We start from the raw sequence: 18,089 nt of genomic DNA, 5'->3' as shown, positions 1-18,089 counted from the left end.
AATAATAATTCCTAGCTCACTAGTTGAGTTTAAGGATTAGATAATATGTAAAATAAGTTTAGATCATTATCCTCAGCAAACTAACACAGGAACAGAAAACCAGATACCGCCTGTTCTCACTTGTAAGTGGGAGCTGAACGATGAGAACACGTGGACACAGGGAGGGAAACAACACACACTGGGGCCTGTTGGGAGGATGGGGTCGGGGAGGCAGAACATTAGGAAAAATAGCTAATGCATGCTGGGTTTAATGCCTAGGTGAATGGTTGACCTATGTAACAAACCTGCACATCCTGCACATGCACCCCAGAACTCAAAATAAAAATAAACTTTTTAAAAATAAATAAACAAAATGAGCTTAGAACAGTAAGTACTCAAGAAATGTTCATTGTTATTATAATTATTATTATCGGCTTGTTGCTGCCCTTTGGGGGACCTGACCCTCTGGGGAGTTTGGAGAGAGGGGCACTAGGAGGGTTTGGAGAAGTTCATATCTATGGGGGGATGGGTGTCACTTATTGTCTGAGGATAACAGTTATCACCATGTATTTTATTCAAGAATGAGTTCTTCCACAGAATACAGTTCAAAGAGTAAAGAAAAGGCTGGATCCTAGCTCTCTAATTCCTTGCAATGTTTAAAAGTGCCTGTGCACTCCAACAGCACAGGCTATGAAGCCTTCCTGGGCCCGATCAGTGACAGCATGGTGTTCCTGGCTTTCCTGAGCACAGGAAGCATGCCTGTCAGCTGGGTTTAATTTATCCCTACCCTGGGCCCTGCATCTGCTCAGGAGGTAGGCACACTTCTGATACTCACTTCCTCTCCTTTTGGGATGACTCTAGTTGTCCTGTGGTCTGCAGTGGAATTCCTCAGGGTATCGTTTCCATGGGTGCAGGCTGTGCCCACAAAGGCAAACCTGGCATTTATACCACAGTTTGCAACTACATCAAATGGGTCCAGACATCATGGAAAGCAAACTGAGGGATTTCTATCCTCCCTGGGTCCAGGTCCAGAACCTGGAATCCACTGTAACTGTCTTACCTCTGGAGGGGCTCATATTTCTCACATAGAGATGTCAATAAAATACTTTCACTAAAACTGATGTTGCCATCCTTTAAAATTATTCCAGGTTTCAAGGGAAAGATTTAGAGTAGTGTTTCACCAAAATGAGGTAGACAAATCACCTACATTAGAATAATTCCAAGGAGTTTTTAAAAATGTTATACTACTGGGTTCTACCAATAATCAAAATTCTTCCACATTTCTAACCACAACTTTCTTATGATGTTTATGGGCTCCAGGATTACAGAACATTGGCCCAGAAAGGATCTTGCCTTCCTCTGCAACCTTTGGCTGAGCTCAGCTTGCTACTATGAGGGCATTAGCCATGCTTAGTCAGACCAGCACAGGCTGCTACCATGATTTTCTTTAAACCTATACAACTGGCAACTACAGAGATAGCTTGCTTCAGAGCACCTCAAACATCAAAGTCTACTTATTTATGTGAAAAAGTAAATGCTTAAGTGATAAATACCAAGATAAAACAAAGTTTACCAAGGAACATCAAAACCTGCCCTTCCAACAGTAAGAAAAGAACCTTATAAATCTATCCTCCTGTATCACATAAAGATGAGCTTCTTACTGCTACCCAGATGAGTTGCCATCCATTCTTACAAAGTTCTTTGTTGCATTAAATGATGACATGTTCTTTTGTGACTTCCACTTCTTTGTGTGTGTCCTGTCATCTAGAATCTCGTGGCATGATTCTGTGTTTCTAACACAAGAGTGCTTCAGATGTTCGATAGTAACTAACACATTCCTTAGCATATCTTTTCTAGGCCCTGGTCTCTAGCCACTACTGAGTGATGGGATCTGCACTCCTCTAACCAAGTCCTCAAGACAGAGTTCCCTTTGGCTATATCTGTTCAAGTCATGGTAGTTGGAGCAGATGCTCTCCACAGACGCCAAAATTGGGCAGTAGGATTGGCAGCGCAGTGATGGGGGATTTTGAATGAGAACAGGGGAAAGCTCAAGAAGGTAGCTGCCAGCTTCAAAGGAACTGGAAGAAGGCTTGGGGTTGTCAGTTTGGTCTTGGGAACTGGTAAGAGCAAGAATGAATGCTGTCTCGAAGGAGTCAGGGTACCAGCATGGATATTAGCACAGAAAACTGGGAACAGGCGAGCACCCATTTACTGGAAATGGTGTCAAATGTTGACTTGGTCACAGGGAACAGGGCAAAGCCGAGATGCCTGAACAGAGAATAGACAAGATCTCAGGTGGGCAACCAGCAAACGTAGCCTGTTGCTGTGTCACTGGCCTCTCTGTCTCCTTGGATTCCATTTGTCTAGGAATGGCATTATATCTAATTGTGAGTGAAAACCAAGTCTGATACTAGTACTTAAAAGACTAGGATGATTGGAGAGCTATTGGTATGAGCTAGGCAGATTTTTACATGGAGTGTGATTTCTTTGTGTCTTAAATCAATCTTTGGTGGCATTGATTCTTCTCAGCTTTGAGTCATTAGTAAATCAGCTGTTTGGCTTCTTTGTTCTCAAATCAGAGACAGTAGGGATTTTCTTACTGGAGTTCATACGGCTGTGAGATAAGACTTGAGAGAACATCTGTTAATCAACAGCATCTACCTTGTAGTATCACGTCAAGAACCTTAACTGCAAAAATATCATGAAAAAATCAACAAGTACTTTGCAGAAAACAAGGATGCTAGGTTCCAGATCTTCTCCTCATTCTGCAACCTAATAAGCTCACCCAAAGGAAAATGGGTTTAATTTGACATGACTTACTCTTAGTGAACCAGTGTTCTCTGCTAAATTCACTAAATATTCCTAATCTGATGACTGTTACTCAAAGGGAGTGGGGTGGGGAGAGTGACAATGATTCTGAAGCTCTAAGGGTCACTGTATTTGTGAATTGTTTGCCCCCCACCTTGTGTCTCAGTGGGACTGAGTCATTCTTCCTAGGCTGTAATTCAAGATGCCTATAAGTTTCTGTTTTCTACTCTCCAAACTACAATTTCCAAAATTGTAACAGGAAAGCATGGCTGAGCTAAGTAACATTTCTCTTTGGAAACCAATTTGTTTGGATTTAGGAAATGCATCCCATAATATTAAGGTGAGTCTATTAAAGGCGGCTGGGATAATGGAGCTAGGAGGAAATAAAAAATGCAGTTAGAATTAATAAATGTTCAATAGCGGAGTAGAGTGACTATAGTTAACAACAATGTATTATGTATTTCAAAATAGCTAGAAGAGAGGATTGGAAATGTTCCCAACACATAGAAATGATTAATACTCTAGATGATGGATACCCCAAACACCCTGAATTGACCATTACACATTCTGTGCATGTAACAAAATATCATGTGCATCCCATAAATGTGTGCAAATGTTATGCATCCATGAAAAAATTTTTAAAAATTATCAAGTTCCTATTATATGCTCAACATTGTTGTGGGGATATAACTACATTTGACAGAAATTGTCTTTATCTAAAAATTAATATGAAGTATGTATTATACATTAAAAATTAATATGAGGTGCATATTATACATTCTTTCCATGTTTCATGTCATTTACCACTTATGATGCTCTATTTGGTTGTTAGCTTCAATTTAATCTCCATCCTCATCTCTGTTTTTCTTCCTAATCCCATTTCCTTCTGATCTAATAGAATGCTTTCTCTCCATAAATTCCTCACTGACCCCTTATATTCAGAAGTGGCAAATTTGCAATTATTTCATGATAGCATTTGTGCATGTTCTGACAGCTGTGGGGTTCACATATACACACTTGTCTGTTTCTGTGATAAAACAATTTCTTTTGTGAGGTATGCTTTACCATTGAATTTTACGTGATGGAGGTAGAATATGGGCATGAACAGGAATACAGAGCAATGTAAAGTAAATTCTGACAGAGACGGAAGTTTGTACCTTAACAAAACTCTAATATGTGGATGAAAAATTGTGTTAGTTTGTCCTATTTTCCCATTAGTTTCTGTGGGTATTCATTTTATACTGAGTATTTTAAAGTTCAGAGACCAGTAAAAAGCTAGAAACAGAATAAAGTCTAGAATGCTGGTCACCACATTTAAATGTTCTTTCTCCACATTTTATTGTTTCCGATACTTTGATGTACATTTTCTGTCTCCGTCAAGATTTCCTTTTTTCCTGCATTATTCTCTGTCACTCTAATATCCCAGCCCTAAATATCCATTCCTCCACTTCTTCCTTTCTCCCGAAAGCATTTGTAGTAAAGTAAAAAGTGAGATATTCTCAATAAGATTACTAATTTTATTTTAAGCCATTCTTGATCATTGAAACTGAACCACCATTTAATTTTCAATCTAGAGACAGGGTATGAAAATGGTTTTTTCCCTATCTTCTAGAGCAGGGTTGACCAATTATGGCCTAAGAAAAAAAATCTGGCCTACAGCTGACTTTAGTAAATAAGCTTTTACTGAAACACAGCCAAACTCATTTATTTACATGCTGTAATTGCAGGCCAGCAGAGTATTATGACAGACTACATTGCCAGCCAAGTATGTGAAACATTTACTGTTAGGGCTTCTATTGGAAAGGTTTGCTAAGCCATGCAAACAATTTTTTTTTTTTTTTTTTGAGACGGAGTCTCGCTCTGTCGCCCAGGCTGGAGTGCAGTGGCCAGATCTCAGCTCACTACAAGCCCCGCCTCCCGGGTTTACGCCATTCTCCTGCCTCAGCCTCCCGAGTAGCTGGGACTACAGGCGCCCACCACCTCGCCCGGCTAGTTTTTTTGTATTTTTTTAGTAGAGACGGGGTTTCACCGCGTTAGCCAGGATGGTCTCGATCTCCTGACCTCGTGATCCGCTGGTCTCAGTCTCCCAAAGTGCTGGGATTACAGGCTTGAGCCACCGCGCCCGGCCCATGCAAACAATTTTATGGAGAGAATCACATGTAGCCAGAGTAAAAATGCCTCCAAACTAATTCCACCCTTGAGCAGGTTCTCAAGAAAACTTAGATCTGGTTCTAGGGTTCAATTTCTCCAGAAAGATCATTCTGTTCACTAATAATGATTTTCTATATGTTACAAAGATGAGCAATTCAGCTTAATGTAGACTTCCAGGTTCACAAGTGTATACTTTACACCTTATTCTCTTTTGCACTTTTTTTCCCCTGACTATTTATAGGGGGTGTGTGTGTGTGTGTGTGTGTGTGTGTGTGTGTGTGTGTGTGTGTGTGTTAGTACTCATTTTTTTTTCAGGAAAAAAATGTTTACTTAAAATTGTCTCCACACACTAGAGTGGCTAAAAGCCAGTATGATCTAGTGATGTATTAGCTACAAAAGTGGCTGGAGAAGATAAGAAAAAAAAAAGTCTATGGAGAAAAAGAGTATGAAATTGCCTTCAGAGTCTGGAGCCCTTTCTTCTTGCCAATACAAATGTCAATATATTTGTTGGAACCTAATCAGCCCCTAAGTTAGGCACAAGTTCAAATAGTCTTCCAAAGCCACTAAGTCGTGTGCATGGGAAAAAGAGGTGACAAATACAGGCTAGTTAAATATTGGCATCTGCCCACGGGTCACCCTGTGTTTGAAGTTTGAAAAAGAAGTATAGATACTGACTCACTCTGCTGAGCGGAAGAAAAAATATGGGCATTCCCCACAGCTGATGGATCTTGTGAGAAGAGGCTGAGGAAGGAGGCCCCCACACATTGTAGCATGTCCAGTATTAATTACAAATAAGAATTTATTGATGTCATCGGGAAGAGAACTTTTGCACACATAAAATGCAGACAAAAATACTTCATCGAGTCTGAGAACTTTCAACCCACTTCTCCAGTGTCACACTTTACAAAATGACTCACAGTATCTCAGAAACACAGGATATCTTACAGGTCCAAGCCCCCACACAATAATGTAAGAATATTTGACTCAGATGTACTCAGATGTATTCACACAAATGACAAATACACATGCATATGTACAAAGGCACCTCATACTAATCTTGTATTCACCTGGCCTCTTCTACAGGGAGCATTCACCTAATCACTTTCACTTAACATCCCGATCCACTCTGCTCCACACCCCTTCCACTCACAGGCAACACTGCAGCACCACCATTATCCTTGGTTTTGCCCACCCTCATTTCCCCAGTCATCTACCTAACACCAGGTTTCCCGAAGGCTGGTAGACTCATCACTAGCAGTCCTCAACATAATTTTAGAAAGTACTCAGATGAGCATTTTTATTTGAAAAGCATGTGTTCATTTTAGTATGCATTAGATAAAAAAGAAACGTCGATGTCATTGCTAAAAAGAGTCTAAAAAAAGAAGTCTATTTAAAAATCAAGATGTAAGTGGTTTACATGCAAAAAGAAAAAAAAGTAAAAGAATGATATGGAAATAACTGAAGTCTGGAAACTGAAGTCTAGAAATCATCACTTAACATTTTCCTCACGTGCCCTCCACTGCTTGAGATGGCTAGAGAACCATCCCAGTAGCCAGACAGGACTAGTTTTCTTGTCTCAGGATTTTTTGTGTGGGAAATTGCAACTGTTCCTAGATGATAACCCACACCACCTACTCCCAATCTGGCAACTCTCACTCTTTTGCTCCTGGAAGGAGTCCAAATGATCAAGCCCAGGGCACACTACAGGCAGCTTTCTAGGCCAAAAGAGTACATGAGCCAATTATTCTAAAAAGTTCTACAATGCTGTATTTTTTATATGGGCCAAGATCTCTGAGGAATCTCTGGGGAAGTTCCAAGAATGATGTATAATTAAACAGGTTCTATCACCTCACAGGTTAAAGTATCAGCAATGGAAAATATTGAACAGCCTAAAAAGACTCCCCCTTTCTCATCTGGGCACCGCTCCTTCCCTTACTCCTTAATACTTTCTAATTTTTAGGAATCAATTAAAGGCAACTCCCCACTTTGGGTGCCATTTATTCAGTAGTTATTGAGTGTCTATATTGTCCCGCAGCTCAAGGCACTTTTTAAAGGCTATCACCTTAGAAGCAAAGCCCCATTTCCCTTCTTTCTCCCTTAGAGCTCTGGTTCTCAACTGGGAATGATTTTGCCTCCCAGGTGACATTTGGCAATGTCTGGTGACATTCTTGGTCATTACGACTGGGAGACAAAGGTACTGCTGTTTTCTTCCAGACACCAGCCATACGCAGATAAACATCCTGCAATGCACAGGACAGTTACCCACAGCCAAGAAGTATCGGGCCCAGCATGTCTGTAGTGCCAAGGTTGAGAAACTCTGCTGATGAGTACGTCATCTTGATAGCAGTAGCAGTTCAAATGTAAAAGAAGCAGAAACGACTTCAGGAGTGATAATTTGCTTAAGCAGAAATAGATCCCAATAGGACGTTTCAAATGTATTGCATAGATGTCAAATCTAGCTACCTCTGGCCGGGAGTTACTTCTCACTGAGATTCACTCAACTGTATGTTTCTGTCATGTTGTATTAATTCTTAAAACTCCTATTCTAGCAACCTATTTCTTGGATTTTCCAGAATTCCAAATAGTCCTTGAAGTTAGCCATTAGTTTGGTAGAGTTCAAACTGTTCTCCCTTATTTTATTTCATTTTTTATTTTTTGAGACAGAGTCTCACTCTGTTGCCAGGCTGGAGTGCAGTGGCGTGATCTCAGCTCACTGCAACCTCCACTCCCAGGTTCAAGCGATTCCCCTGCCTCAGCCTCCTGAGTAGCTGGGACTACAGGTGTCCGCCACCATGCCTGGCTAATTTTTTGTGTGTTTTAGTAGAGACGGGGTTTCACCATGTTGGCCAGGATGGTCTTGATCTCCTGACCTCGTGATCTGCCCACCTCGGCCTCCCAAAGTGCTGAGATTATAGGCGTGAGCCACCGCGCCTGGCCCTGTTCTCTCTTATCATATTCATGGCATCACTGGTGAGAGCATGAACCCTGAAGTGAGGCTGTTTAAGTTTTAACCATAGATTGACCACTTAACAGCTATGAAACTTTGATATACTCACTTGACTTCTTTTAGCCTCTTTTTCCACATCTCTTAAATGATGAAATTTGTAGTTTAACATTTACAGTGCTGCTTGTGAAGATTGAGTGAGTTGATGCATATAATCCACTTCCACAGTGCTGGACACACAGTAAATACTTTATAAATTTCAGTTGTGTTATCATTGTCCAATAATTTTGCATTATCTTGGCATCCAGATTTTGGTGAACTTACTGAGATAAGTGTTTCACAGTGGTCAGGATCACAGACTCTGAAGGAAGATTTTTCTGGGTTGGAATGCTGATGTTACCATGTATTTGCTATGTCAAATCCTCTACAGTTTCGTGTGCCTTAGTTTTCGCATCTGTAAAGTGGGAATTATAATAGGTATCTTATATGGTTGTTGTGAAGATTGCTAAATTAAAATATAAGCAAATACTTAAAATATCCCTGACATACACAGCAAACTGTACTTATGTACTTACTCAATAAGTACTTAGAATAAGTACAGTAAGCTCAAGATAATTATAAGCTCAAGATAATTATCAGTTATTAGCATTTTTAAACTTTCCTTTTTTTCCTCTAAGTTCAAATAATAGCAATCTTCTTTTTCTTAGGGAAACAAGCTGTTCCTTTAATAATGAAAAGGTGAAGTACCACCTGTTGGGTACGATGCTTACTGCCCGGGTGATGAGGTTGTTGGGACTCCAAGCCTCAGTGTCACGTAATTTACTTACGTAAAAAACCTGCACGTGTACCATTTAATTTGTAATAAGAGTTGAAATTTAAAAAAGAGAAAAGCTAACATGGATATATAAGACCAGAGCGGTCATAACACAAATATATAATTGTAAAAGAGTCTACATTATGAAACCTCAAAAGTGCCGTAGTTCTTAGAATAAACATTTGCAGTTGAGATGCCCAACTACTTAAGAGTTTTTATCTGGGAATCCGGACACCTGCAACTCTGTCCTGTGACCTTACTTACCTATTATGGGGCACAGTTTTCACCAGGTGTTTTTATTACTTTCAGTCCCATGAACCCCTAGAAAAGTAGGCAAACGTTAATGTTTAAAATTGATGTTAAGTTATCTTCCATATGTCACAGATTTTAGATTTAGATTTGTGAGTTTACAGTGAAATCACTTTTCTGGCACACATGGCCATGAATGTCAAGACAAGTCTGGAGGGATAAATAGCTGTGGAAGAAAAGCTGTCATCCTATTTCCCAGTCCAGGTGAAGTGAGCAACCATGAAGACCTTCATCTTCCTTGCTCTCCTGGGAGCTGCTGGTGAGTCTCTTTTAATGAGTGAATCAGTGGGTGTCTACCATAAACTTAAGTTTGTACTTTATACTCTGGAAGACAACAATGAATGTTGAACCTGGTCTCTGTATTCAAGAAGCTTAAAATATGGAAACAATTGTGTAAAATACATACGTTTGTGGATAATTAAATTTCACTTGTTGGAGGAAGATCACAGTTAGCAAAAGTGATCAGGGTAGAAGATATAAAGACACAGGACTTGCTCTCAACTTCTGGGTAAAATTAATGAAGAAGGAGAGAAAAGGAAAAGATAGCCCAGATTAAGGAGGCGCTTATCCTGACCTTTCCAAGAATTTGGAGTTAATAATTGAAGATAATCGTATGCTTTTAAAGAGGCTGCAGGTGTCAGAGCCTGCATCTTCTCCACACTAAAAGGCTAGTGATATAAAGCCAATGGGAAAAGCGATTTTCTTTCTCATGAATAAAAGCTATGGGCTGTGTTTTACGATATTTCTGCCATGGAACTCTCTCTGGTGTAAAGTAACATGTCATTTCATCATGAATATAATAGAAAAATGATGAGTTATCCTTTTATACTACTAAATTTTATACGACTAAAACTTAATACTAAATTTTCTCAAGTTAGGTAGGTATAAATTCAATGCATCTGTCTACGTACCTGCTGACTTCTTTCCTAAAAGTATTAAAAATATCTGAACAATGGGGATCATAAAATATAATCACAAACTTTTGGAGCTACAAGATGTCTTAATAAATCAGTGGGCTAGACTTTAAAAGCCGAATAAATTCATAAGTGTTGGAAAGATAATTGGGATAAGAGGAAAGGCTGAAGAGGGTCATCCTATAATGCTCCGTAAAATGTTTTTAATACAAATTCTAGACTGGAATCAAGAAGAGAAATTAGGAGAGCAAAAGTATAAGTCTCTAATTTCCTTCCAGACCAGAAAATTCTCAGGTGACTTTTTAAAGCTTCCTTTCTGTTATCGTATGGAACTCTCTCTCCCATACCAACATCCCACCAACCACCACAAACCAACATCAGCATGATTACTGAAAAGCATTACACCTAATTGCATGGCTGCAGAGCAGAGTTCTGTGAAAACAGTTTCCTTGTGTCTTCAGGAAGTGATATTCAGGACATTTACTGTGTCGAGAGTTTCTGATCTTTGTGTGTGTGTGTGTGTGTGTGTGTGTGTGTGTGTGGCTGAATAGTACATATATTAAAAAAGAATGCATTTATCAGAGTTAAAGTATAAATTAAAAAATAGATACTTATAATGTTATAAGTGGGGTACAATTTAAAGGTATGGAATAATAAATTCCCCCCCCCACCACCACCAAATTACCTTAAAACCACCATTTACTGATTATGTGAGACAAGAGAACATTCTGCTCTTTTGGTAAATCTGAGAAAACTTCATGATATTGTAGAAACTTTAAGATGGATCTGTTTAACTGTTCCCAACTTTTCTCTGTCAGCCACTTTCCCCACTAGTGATGATGATGACAAGATCGTTGGGGGCTACACCTGTCAGAGGAATTCTGTTCCCTATCAGGTGTCCCTGAATGCTGGCTATCACTTCTGTGGCGGCTCCCTCATCGATAAAAAATGGGTGGTGTCCGCAGCTCACTGCTACAAGTTGTAAGTCATTGATACTCACTTTCTTATGCACTAAGATTAATTAATCCTCTATCCCTGACAAAACACAATTCAGAGTAAACTGCAGAGTTGTGCTTGAGGGTGAGGCATTCAGACTTCCAGAGACTTTTTATTTTCTCAGGTATTATCTGATGTATAAAGGGGCTTTTGCATGGGAGGTACCCTTCAGGATTCCCTGATGTCTTCCCAAATGATGGTATTCAAGATACGGAAGGGAAATTGTGAGTGGTGAAGTACCCCTAGAAATAGCTTATGACATGAATCAGTACATAGTGCTAATTACTATAGCTCAGCCAGTATAAACTGTATATGGAGGCAATAACATACAGAGAATTTACAGTGCAACATTAAAAATATGCATGATTCATTCTACTCCTTAACATTTTGCCATTTCTCTGACTCTTGCTTCATTCCCTGTGATAATTGGTGATCCCAACCAGAGGGAAATGGCAAATGCTGATCAAACTCCACCAACTTCCTTTTTATCTCCAACTGTTTTATTCAAGTCCTTGGGTTCTCATTCCCATTCCTTACTATTTTAACAAGATGGCAGGCTGTGAGTCTGCACTTGCAGGGACACTCCCCTAAGGAAAACTCTAACCTGTACCATGTGGTGGTGCAGAATGCTACCTTAAGTGCACAATTACTGTGTGATTGAATGCTTGAAAAGGATGGTGTCTGTGTTTATGCTCATAAATGGGGGGTCAGGAGAAGTGGAAATAGCTCAAACTAGATACTTACGAACCTGTTACATCTTTTAATCCAGCCAAATCCAAGTGCGTCTGGGAGAATACAACATTAAGGTCTATGAAGGCAATGAACAATTCATAAATGCAGCCAAGATTATTCGCCACCCCAAGTATAACTCAGCCACCATTGATAATGACATCATGCTGATTAAGCTGAGCTCGGCTGCCACCATCAACTCTCAAGTGGCCACCGTCTCTCTACCAACATCCTGTGCAGCGGCTGGTACTCAGTGCCTCATCTCTGGCTGGGGCAACACACTGAGCAGTGGCAGTAAGTATCAACTGAAACAGAAGTACCAAGTATGACAGTTTTAGAGCTGAATGACATGTGGAAAGTCAGCTAGTCCAAACTCACTTAAAGCTAAGTTCCCAGAGCATAGTTTTTGGATATATGGAATCTCAGAAATATACTATTAACAATTGAAATGAAGAAGATTCTTTTGCTGGAACCATGTAGAAGACATAATAATGAAGTGCTATGAAGATACCAGGGTATTTAACTGAAGTGTGATTAGTGATGGGCAGAGAACTATAAACTGAGGAGGTAAACAAAACAAAGACTCAGGGATTTGGTCTTGCCTGGAGCATATACCTGCTTGAGAAATAAAGTCATAGATGTGAGATCGTGGTCACTGATGCTAGTGTCAGAGAAAGAACAATTCATTGATTAGAACTATTTGGGAAAGCTTCTAGAAAGAAAATATTGTTCTCTTAAATGAGAAGTCATTGGCTAATTGAAAGAAAGAGTGAGAGTATTGGGGAAGAGGAGAGAAGTATTGAGAAGGAAATTTTTGGAAACCTCATGAGTGATCCTGCATTTTTTACTCTTCCACTCCACAGCCAACTACCCTGACCTCCTGCAGTGTCTGAAGGCTCCCATTCTCTCTAACACTTCTTGCCGCACAGCCTACCCGGGCAAGATTAGTACAAACATGATATGTCTGGGATTCCTGGAGGGTGGAAAGGACTCTTGCCAGGTTAGTTTCTTTGTACTGCTTCTCAGTTCCAGCTCATTCTTAGTTTTCTCCACCATAATTCCCCTTTTCAGAAACACAGAGGATTGTAAAACTGTCCCTATAACTGATTGTGAGAGGTGAGGGATAGGCTTGGAACAAATTAAATATTTTATTTTTATTGTATTAATGTCTAGGTTTAAGAGTTAAAAGATGCACAGAAGATGGTGTGCAAATAGTACTTCCATGTGCCCTTCTGAGGGGGTAAACTGTGGAAAGGAACTCTAGTGGAAGGAGCAGAGCCAGTTAAGCAGCATTAAACCTCCATAGTCCTCACCTCCTCTTGGCCCAATTGGCCTACCACAAAAAAAGAAGGGGCTCAAATAAGGTATAAGGAAGACTAACTACTGATAGAGTAAGTAGATTGAGGGTTGGAGGGTTTCAAGAGGAAGAGAAAGTGCTTCATGGTGGATCAGCAGTGTGGGACAATGGCCCCAGCGCAATGGAAGAACATCTTACAGTCCATTCTCCTATCTGGTCATAAATAAGAGCTCTAATATCCCTTCCTTTTTGCCCAGGGTGACTCTGGTGGCCCTGTGGTCTGCAACAGCGAACTCCAGGGCATTGTCTCCTGGGGCAATGGTTGTGCTCAGAAGAACAAACCTGGAGTCTACACTAAAGTTTGCAACTACGTGAAATGGATTCAGCAGACCATTGCTGCCAACTAAATACCTTTATCTCTTCATGTTGCACATCCTATTCATCAACTTCACCTTCTTTCTATGCCAAAAAACAGTATCTAAATAAAAATATACTGTCCTGTACCACATCTTTCCAAGAATGGTCCCTGTCGGTATTGATTAACTTTCTCTTGAAACTAGCTGTTAAGAAGGTGGACATAGGGTCAAACTATTATACTGAGAAAATGTGAAAGGTTATTGATATGATTTGGCTCTGCGTCCCCACCCAAATCTCAGGTAGAATTGTAACTCCCAGTGTTGGAGGAGGGGCCTGGTGGAAGGTGATTGAATCGTGGGGGCAGGCTTTCCCCTTGCTGTTCCTGTGATAGAGTTCTCCCAAAACCTGCTTGGTTCAAGTGGGTAGCACCCCGCTAATCCTGCCATCCATGTGAAGATGTGCTTGCTTTCCCTTCTACCATGATTATAAGTTTCCTGAGGCCTCCCAAGAAGCAGAAGCCTGTACAGTCTGCAGAACCATGAGCTGCCTAAACCTCTTTTCTTTATAAATTACGCAGTTGCAGGTACGTCTTTATAGCAGTGTGAGAATGGACTAATACAGTTATTTAGTCATTAATTCAACCTAATCAATATAAGTTTACTGATCGCCAACTATATGCCAAACTCTATGTGATACACTGAGAATAAAAGGGTGAGCAAGTTTAGAGGTCACTGTTACCACCACCTTTTGTTTTTTTACAAAATCAAGAACTTAACAAACATGTCAGATAAATTTTGCTTAAGATTTGACTACAGTATATATTTTGATGTGCATTTCTGGGGCCAGGTATGGTGGCTCATGCCTGTAATACAAACTCTTTGAGAAGCCAGGCTGGGAGGATCACTTGAGGTCAGGAGTTTGAGATCAGCCTGGGCAACACAGAGACCAGCCTGGACAGCACTGCCTCTACAAAAAATCAAAAAATTATCTGGGCATGGTGGTGCATGCCTGTAGTTCCAGCTACTTGAAAAGCTAAGGTGAGAAGATTGCTTGAGCCCAGGAGTTTGAGGCTGCAGTGAGCTTTGACTGTGCCACTGCACTTCAGCCTGGGAGACACAAGACCCTGTCTCTAAAAATAAAAATCAATTAATTGAAAACATGAACTTTTATAGTAGATCATGCATTCATACCTTACCAGATATAATGACACTAAAATGCAGAAAATTAAAATTAATTGCCCGAAATCATTTAAATAATTCACAGTGAAGCTAAGATAAAGCCCACGTGGGTATTCCCAGTGGATTGCTGCTGACATAACAAAATGATCTTTTTTTTCTTTTTCTTCAATCTATCTGAAACTCTGCAAGGCTAGGTAACAGAAACCTCTAGATGCAGAAATATTTAAAATTCACAGGTTTCCTGTGTTTTCCAAGGTTTCACCTACCTGTATATTCCTTTCTTCCAAGATCTTTCTTGTTTTCCAACTAGAAATTTGCTACAGCAGGTCTGGTCTCTGGAGACAATTTGTGCCCATTTTTCACCACAAGTTCCCCCAAATCCCAGACCAGATGATGTGCTAATTTAAACTATAAACAAAAACAAAAAAGTACAAATGCAGATAAGTTTGCAGAAAATAGATATTGCCCCTTGAGGTCATAAATGGCTACAGATGTATTATTTGTTATCTTCAGTCCTGTCTGGAGAGTGCATCACAGACTCTGGCTTTAGTTCTTCCATAAGTCGTCCCTCAAATCTTGTTTGTTCTGTGCATCATTGAAAGGAGGGCTTGGAGCAGAAGACCCTGTACATGATTCTCATGATTATCTGGAATGAGACAAGGGAAAAGACACACTGGGATCAGAGAACAAACAGAATGGTACAGGTTCAGGCAGTTGGAAATGGGAGTGTATTTGTGGTTCAGTGATAAGGTGAAGGAAGGGTACTGTCTTAGGCAGCTCAGTCAGCTATAACAAAAATATCACAGACTGGGTGGCTTGCACAACAGACACTTATTTCTTGCCGTGGAGGCTGTGAAGTCCAAGATCAAGACACCAGGTAGCGTGGTGTCTGATGAGGATAGCTTCCAGGTTTCCTAACGGCCATCTTCTAGTTGCATCCACTCACAGCCAAGAGAGCCAGTTCTAGTCCTTTTTCTCTTCTTACAAATTAGTACATTAATCCCACCATGGGGGCACCACTGTCTAGACCTTATCTAAACCTAATTACCTCCCAAAGACTCCACCTCAACACCATCCCACTGGAGGTTGAATTTTTAATATATGAATTTGGGGGGCGGGGGCACAAACATGCAGTCCATAATAAATATTTCAGAGGAGGAGAGTATTAAAAGATATATTTGCCCATTAGCAATTTTCTATCCTTTTGTAAATATGGATGGCACATTTGTAGAGAAAAGCTGAGCTCTTAATACTGCCTTATCACTGCCCCTAAAATGCAGCCAAAATTGCTTAGCCTTGGATTCAACATTCTCAAATATTTGATCACAACTAACTTTTCCTGTCTTATTTCCTTTGTTCTCGTTGAATTGTTTTTCTGTTTGTGTATAATCTAACTTAATTTCATATATAGCTCTCTTTGTGTAAATAAGTAGCCTTGGATTTACCCCAACTAAACATCTTGGGCTTCTCTCTTGAACAAATTGAGATTAAATTTTCCCTGTTCTCTCTGAAATACTTTTCTGCTCCACTTAATTACCACCATCAATACCTACCTATTCACCTTCCCACCCCAGATAGAGGGAAGGTTCCAAGACTTGACAGGAAGTGTGAGATACACAAAGGATGAGAGATCAGGGCAGGTCCAGAGAAAAGAAAAATTATTAATCCTTTATGTTATCCAATAGTATTTGTTTAGTACTTATTCTTGCCATTTTCAGTCTCTTATTTTGTTTAATGCTTTATAATTTGTGAATTTTTATTAAATTGTATCTGTCATATGCCATTTTAACCAACAACTTAGCTTTTATAAATTCCCCCTAATAAAATCAGCATTTAAGTTAAAAAAAAAAAGGTAGAAATGTGAACACATCTCTTAGGAAGTTGCAGGGAACAGAATATCTAACTAATACAGTCTTTAAAAAATTCACAAATGGAAGCTTAGGAGTAGGGAGGGCTTTAAGAACATTTATATAAGAACGTTTGTTTTAATAAGATAAATTACTAAATTTATCTCTATAAATAAATTATCTCTTTCTCTCTATACATCTTATTTAATTTATTATTTGCTGTAACAGCACTATTTATCTTTCATGGAAAGTGACTTTAGTTTTGAAATCAAATTTTAAAAGGTCTTTAAAAATATTTGCTATCCTCGTATTATTTAGTCTTACTTTTAAAAGTCAATTTAAAACGTAAATTTGTTGATGGGGCACAAAAACAAAAGTCTTAGTCTCAGAGATACTCATTTGTTCTGACTAGCTCAGGCTAACCACTTTCTATTTGTATGCCATCTGAACTGTAGTATTTCCAGACCTCTTGAAGAAATCATAGTTTTCAACAATTTATTTGTTTCTCCATTTTTTTTAACAAGTTCCCAACTTCCACAGAATAAATAAACTCATTTTCTCCTTTACCAACTGATCTCATCTTCTCACTGTGAGGCACAAATTCCTTCATCAAAACTTACCTGAGAGTTATATACTCGACCTCAACAGTCTACTGTGATTTTATGTACACAGTCTCCATGCAAAGCCTTCATTACTTAACAGAGTTCATTATTAAGGACACATCCATGTGTATAATCCAAGTTCATTTTTAAAATGACTTTCCTATTTTTGTGGTCCATTTCTATTTGCAGTGTTCTTAGCCCTTGCCAGCCCTGCCTCTGAGACTCTTACTAGACTTGGAGGGACCCATGGTAGCTACCACTGAAAGACCACAGATTTCCTCCAAGGCCAGCTTCTGGCTCAGAGATCTGATAGCAGTACAGTACCCTGTTTTCCAAATAGAAAATAAGGCCATATGGTCTGAAGAACTGATGGAAAGTCTGTTTTGTTTTTATTCATAAGGGGAACTTTCACAGTTCACACAATTTTGTGTTGTGGTAGTTTCTCATACCACTCATATACTATATCTGCAGTTAAAAAAATTATAAGATAAAAGATTATGCTTCCCTGGGAGTCACTGGATTGTTATCCTAGTGTGTTAGAAGCTTTCCTCATCACCCCACTGCATTTCCTCTCCATTACATGTAGAATGGAATGGCTTGGCAGATTTCTGAGAAATGCCTCTCCAAGCTCCTACACTTTCTTTACATGTGACTGCCTCTTCCATAGAACCTCTTCCTCCATTTTCTCTTTCAAGGAGCACTCACACAGAAGTACAGACACTGCTCTGATGTGACTCTCACCATTGAATTACCATATAACTTTCCTTCGGGGTTTCCTCACTTCAAAATCACATTTTCCATTTTTGATGATCAACACTTGAATCCCCTGAAGTCCTTTTCATTTTCTTCTTCCTGTTTAACTACTAGGATTATTTTGCCCTCGAAAAAGAAATTTACATTTACTGCCATGTCTAGGAAAAACTAATTTTCTTCACTGTAACTTAGCATGGTCTCCACATTATTACTTTGTTTTACATGTGTTTACCAAAAACAGAAAAAAAAAAGACAAAATCTCTCATTTCATTTGAGAAAAAGGCATAACAAAATATTTTATTCCTTTTTTTAGCTATGTAATTTAACCCCCTTCCTTCAATCCAAATCTGCTACATTTTTGTTCAATCAATAACTTCATAAGCCACGTGGGATGGGAGAGTTACACCCTCC

The 18,089-nt window shown here is 39.4% G+C and overlaps 1 protein-coding gene across 1 annotated transcript; it reads left to right on the top strand.

Annotated features, from left to right (window-relative positions):
* Positions 1–9,224: 9,224 nt before the first annotated feature.
* Positions 9,225–13,348, top strand: LOC105511210 (trypsin-like). Its single transcript, XM_011941326.1, has 5 exons — positions 9,225–9,264; positions 10,738–10,900; positions 11,685–11,938; positions 12,508–12,644; positions 13,199–13,348. Exons 1-5 carry the CDS (start codon positions 9,225–9,227, stop codon positions 13,346–13,348), a joined length of 744 nt encoding a protein of 247 aa, XP_011796716.1.
* Positions 13,349–18,089: the final 4,741 nt, after the last annotated feature.

The sequence above is a fragment of the Colobus angolensis genome, unplaced genomic scaffold (assembly GCF_000951035.1).
Source record: "Colobus angolensis palliatus isolate OR3802 unplaced genomic scaffold, Cang.pa_1.0 Scaffold2, whole genome shotgun sequence".
Classification (NCBI taxonomy): Eukaryota; Metazoa; Chordata; class Mammalia; order Primates; family Cercopithecidae; genus Colobus; species Colobus angolensis.
This window is presented reverse-complemented; position numbering and strand designations above follow the sequence as displayed.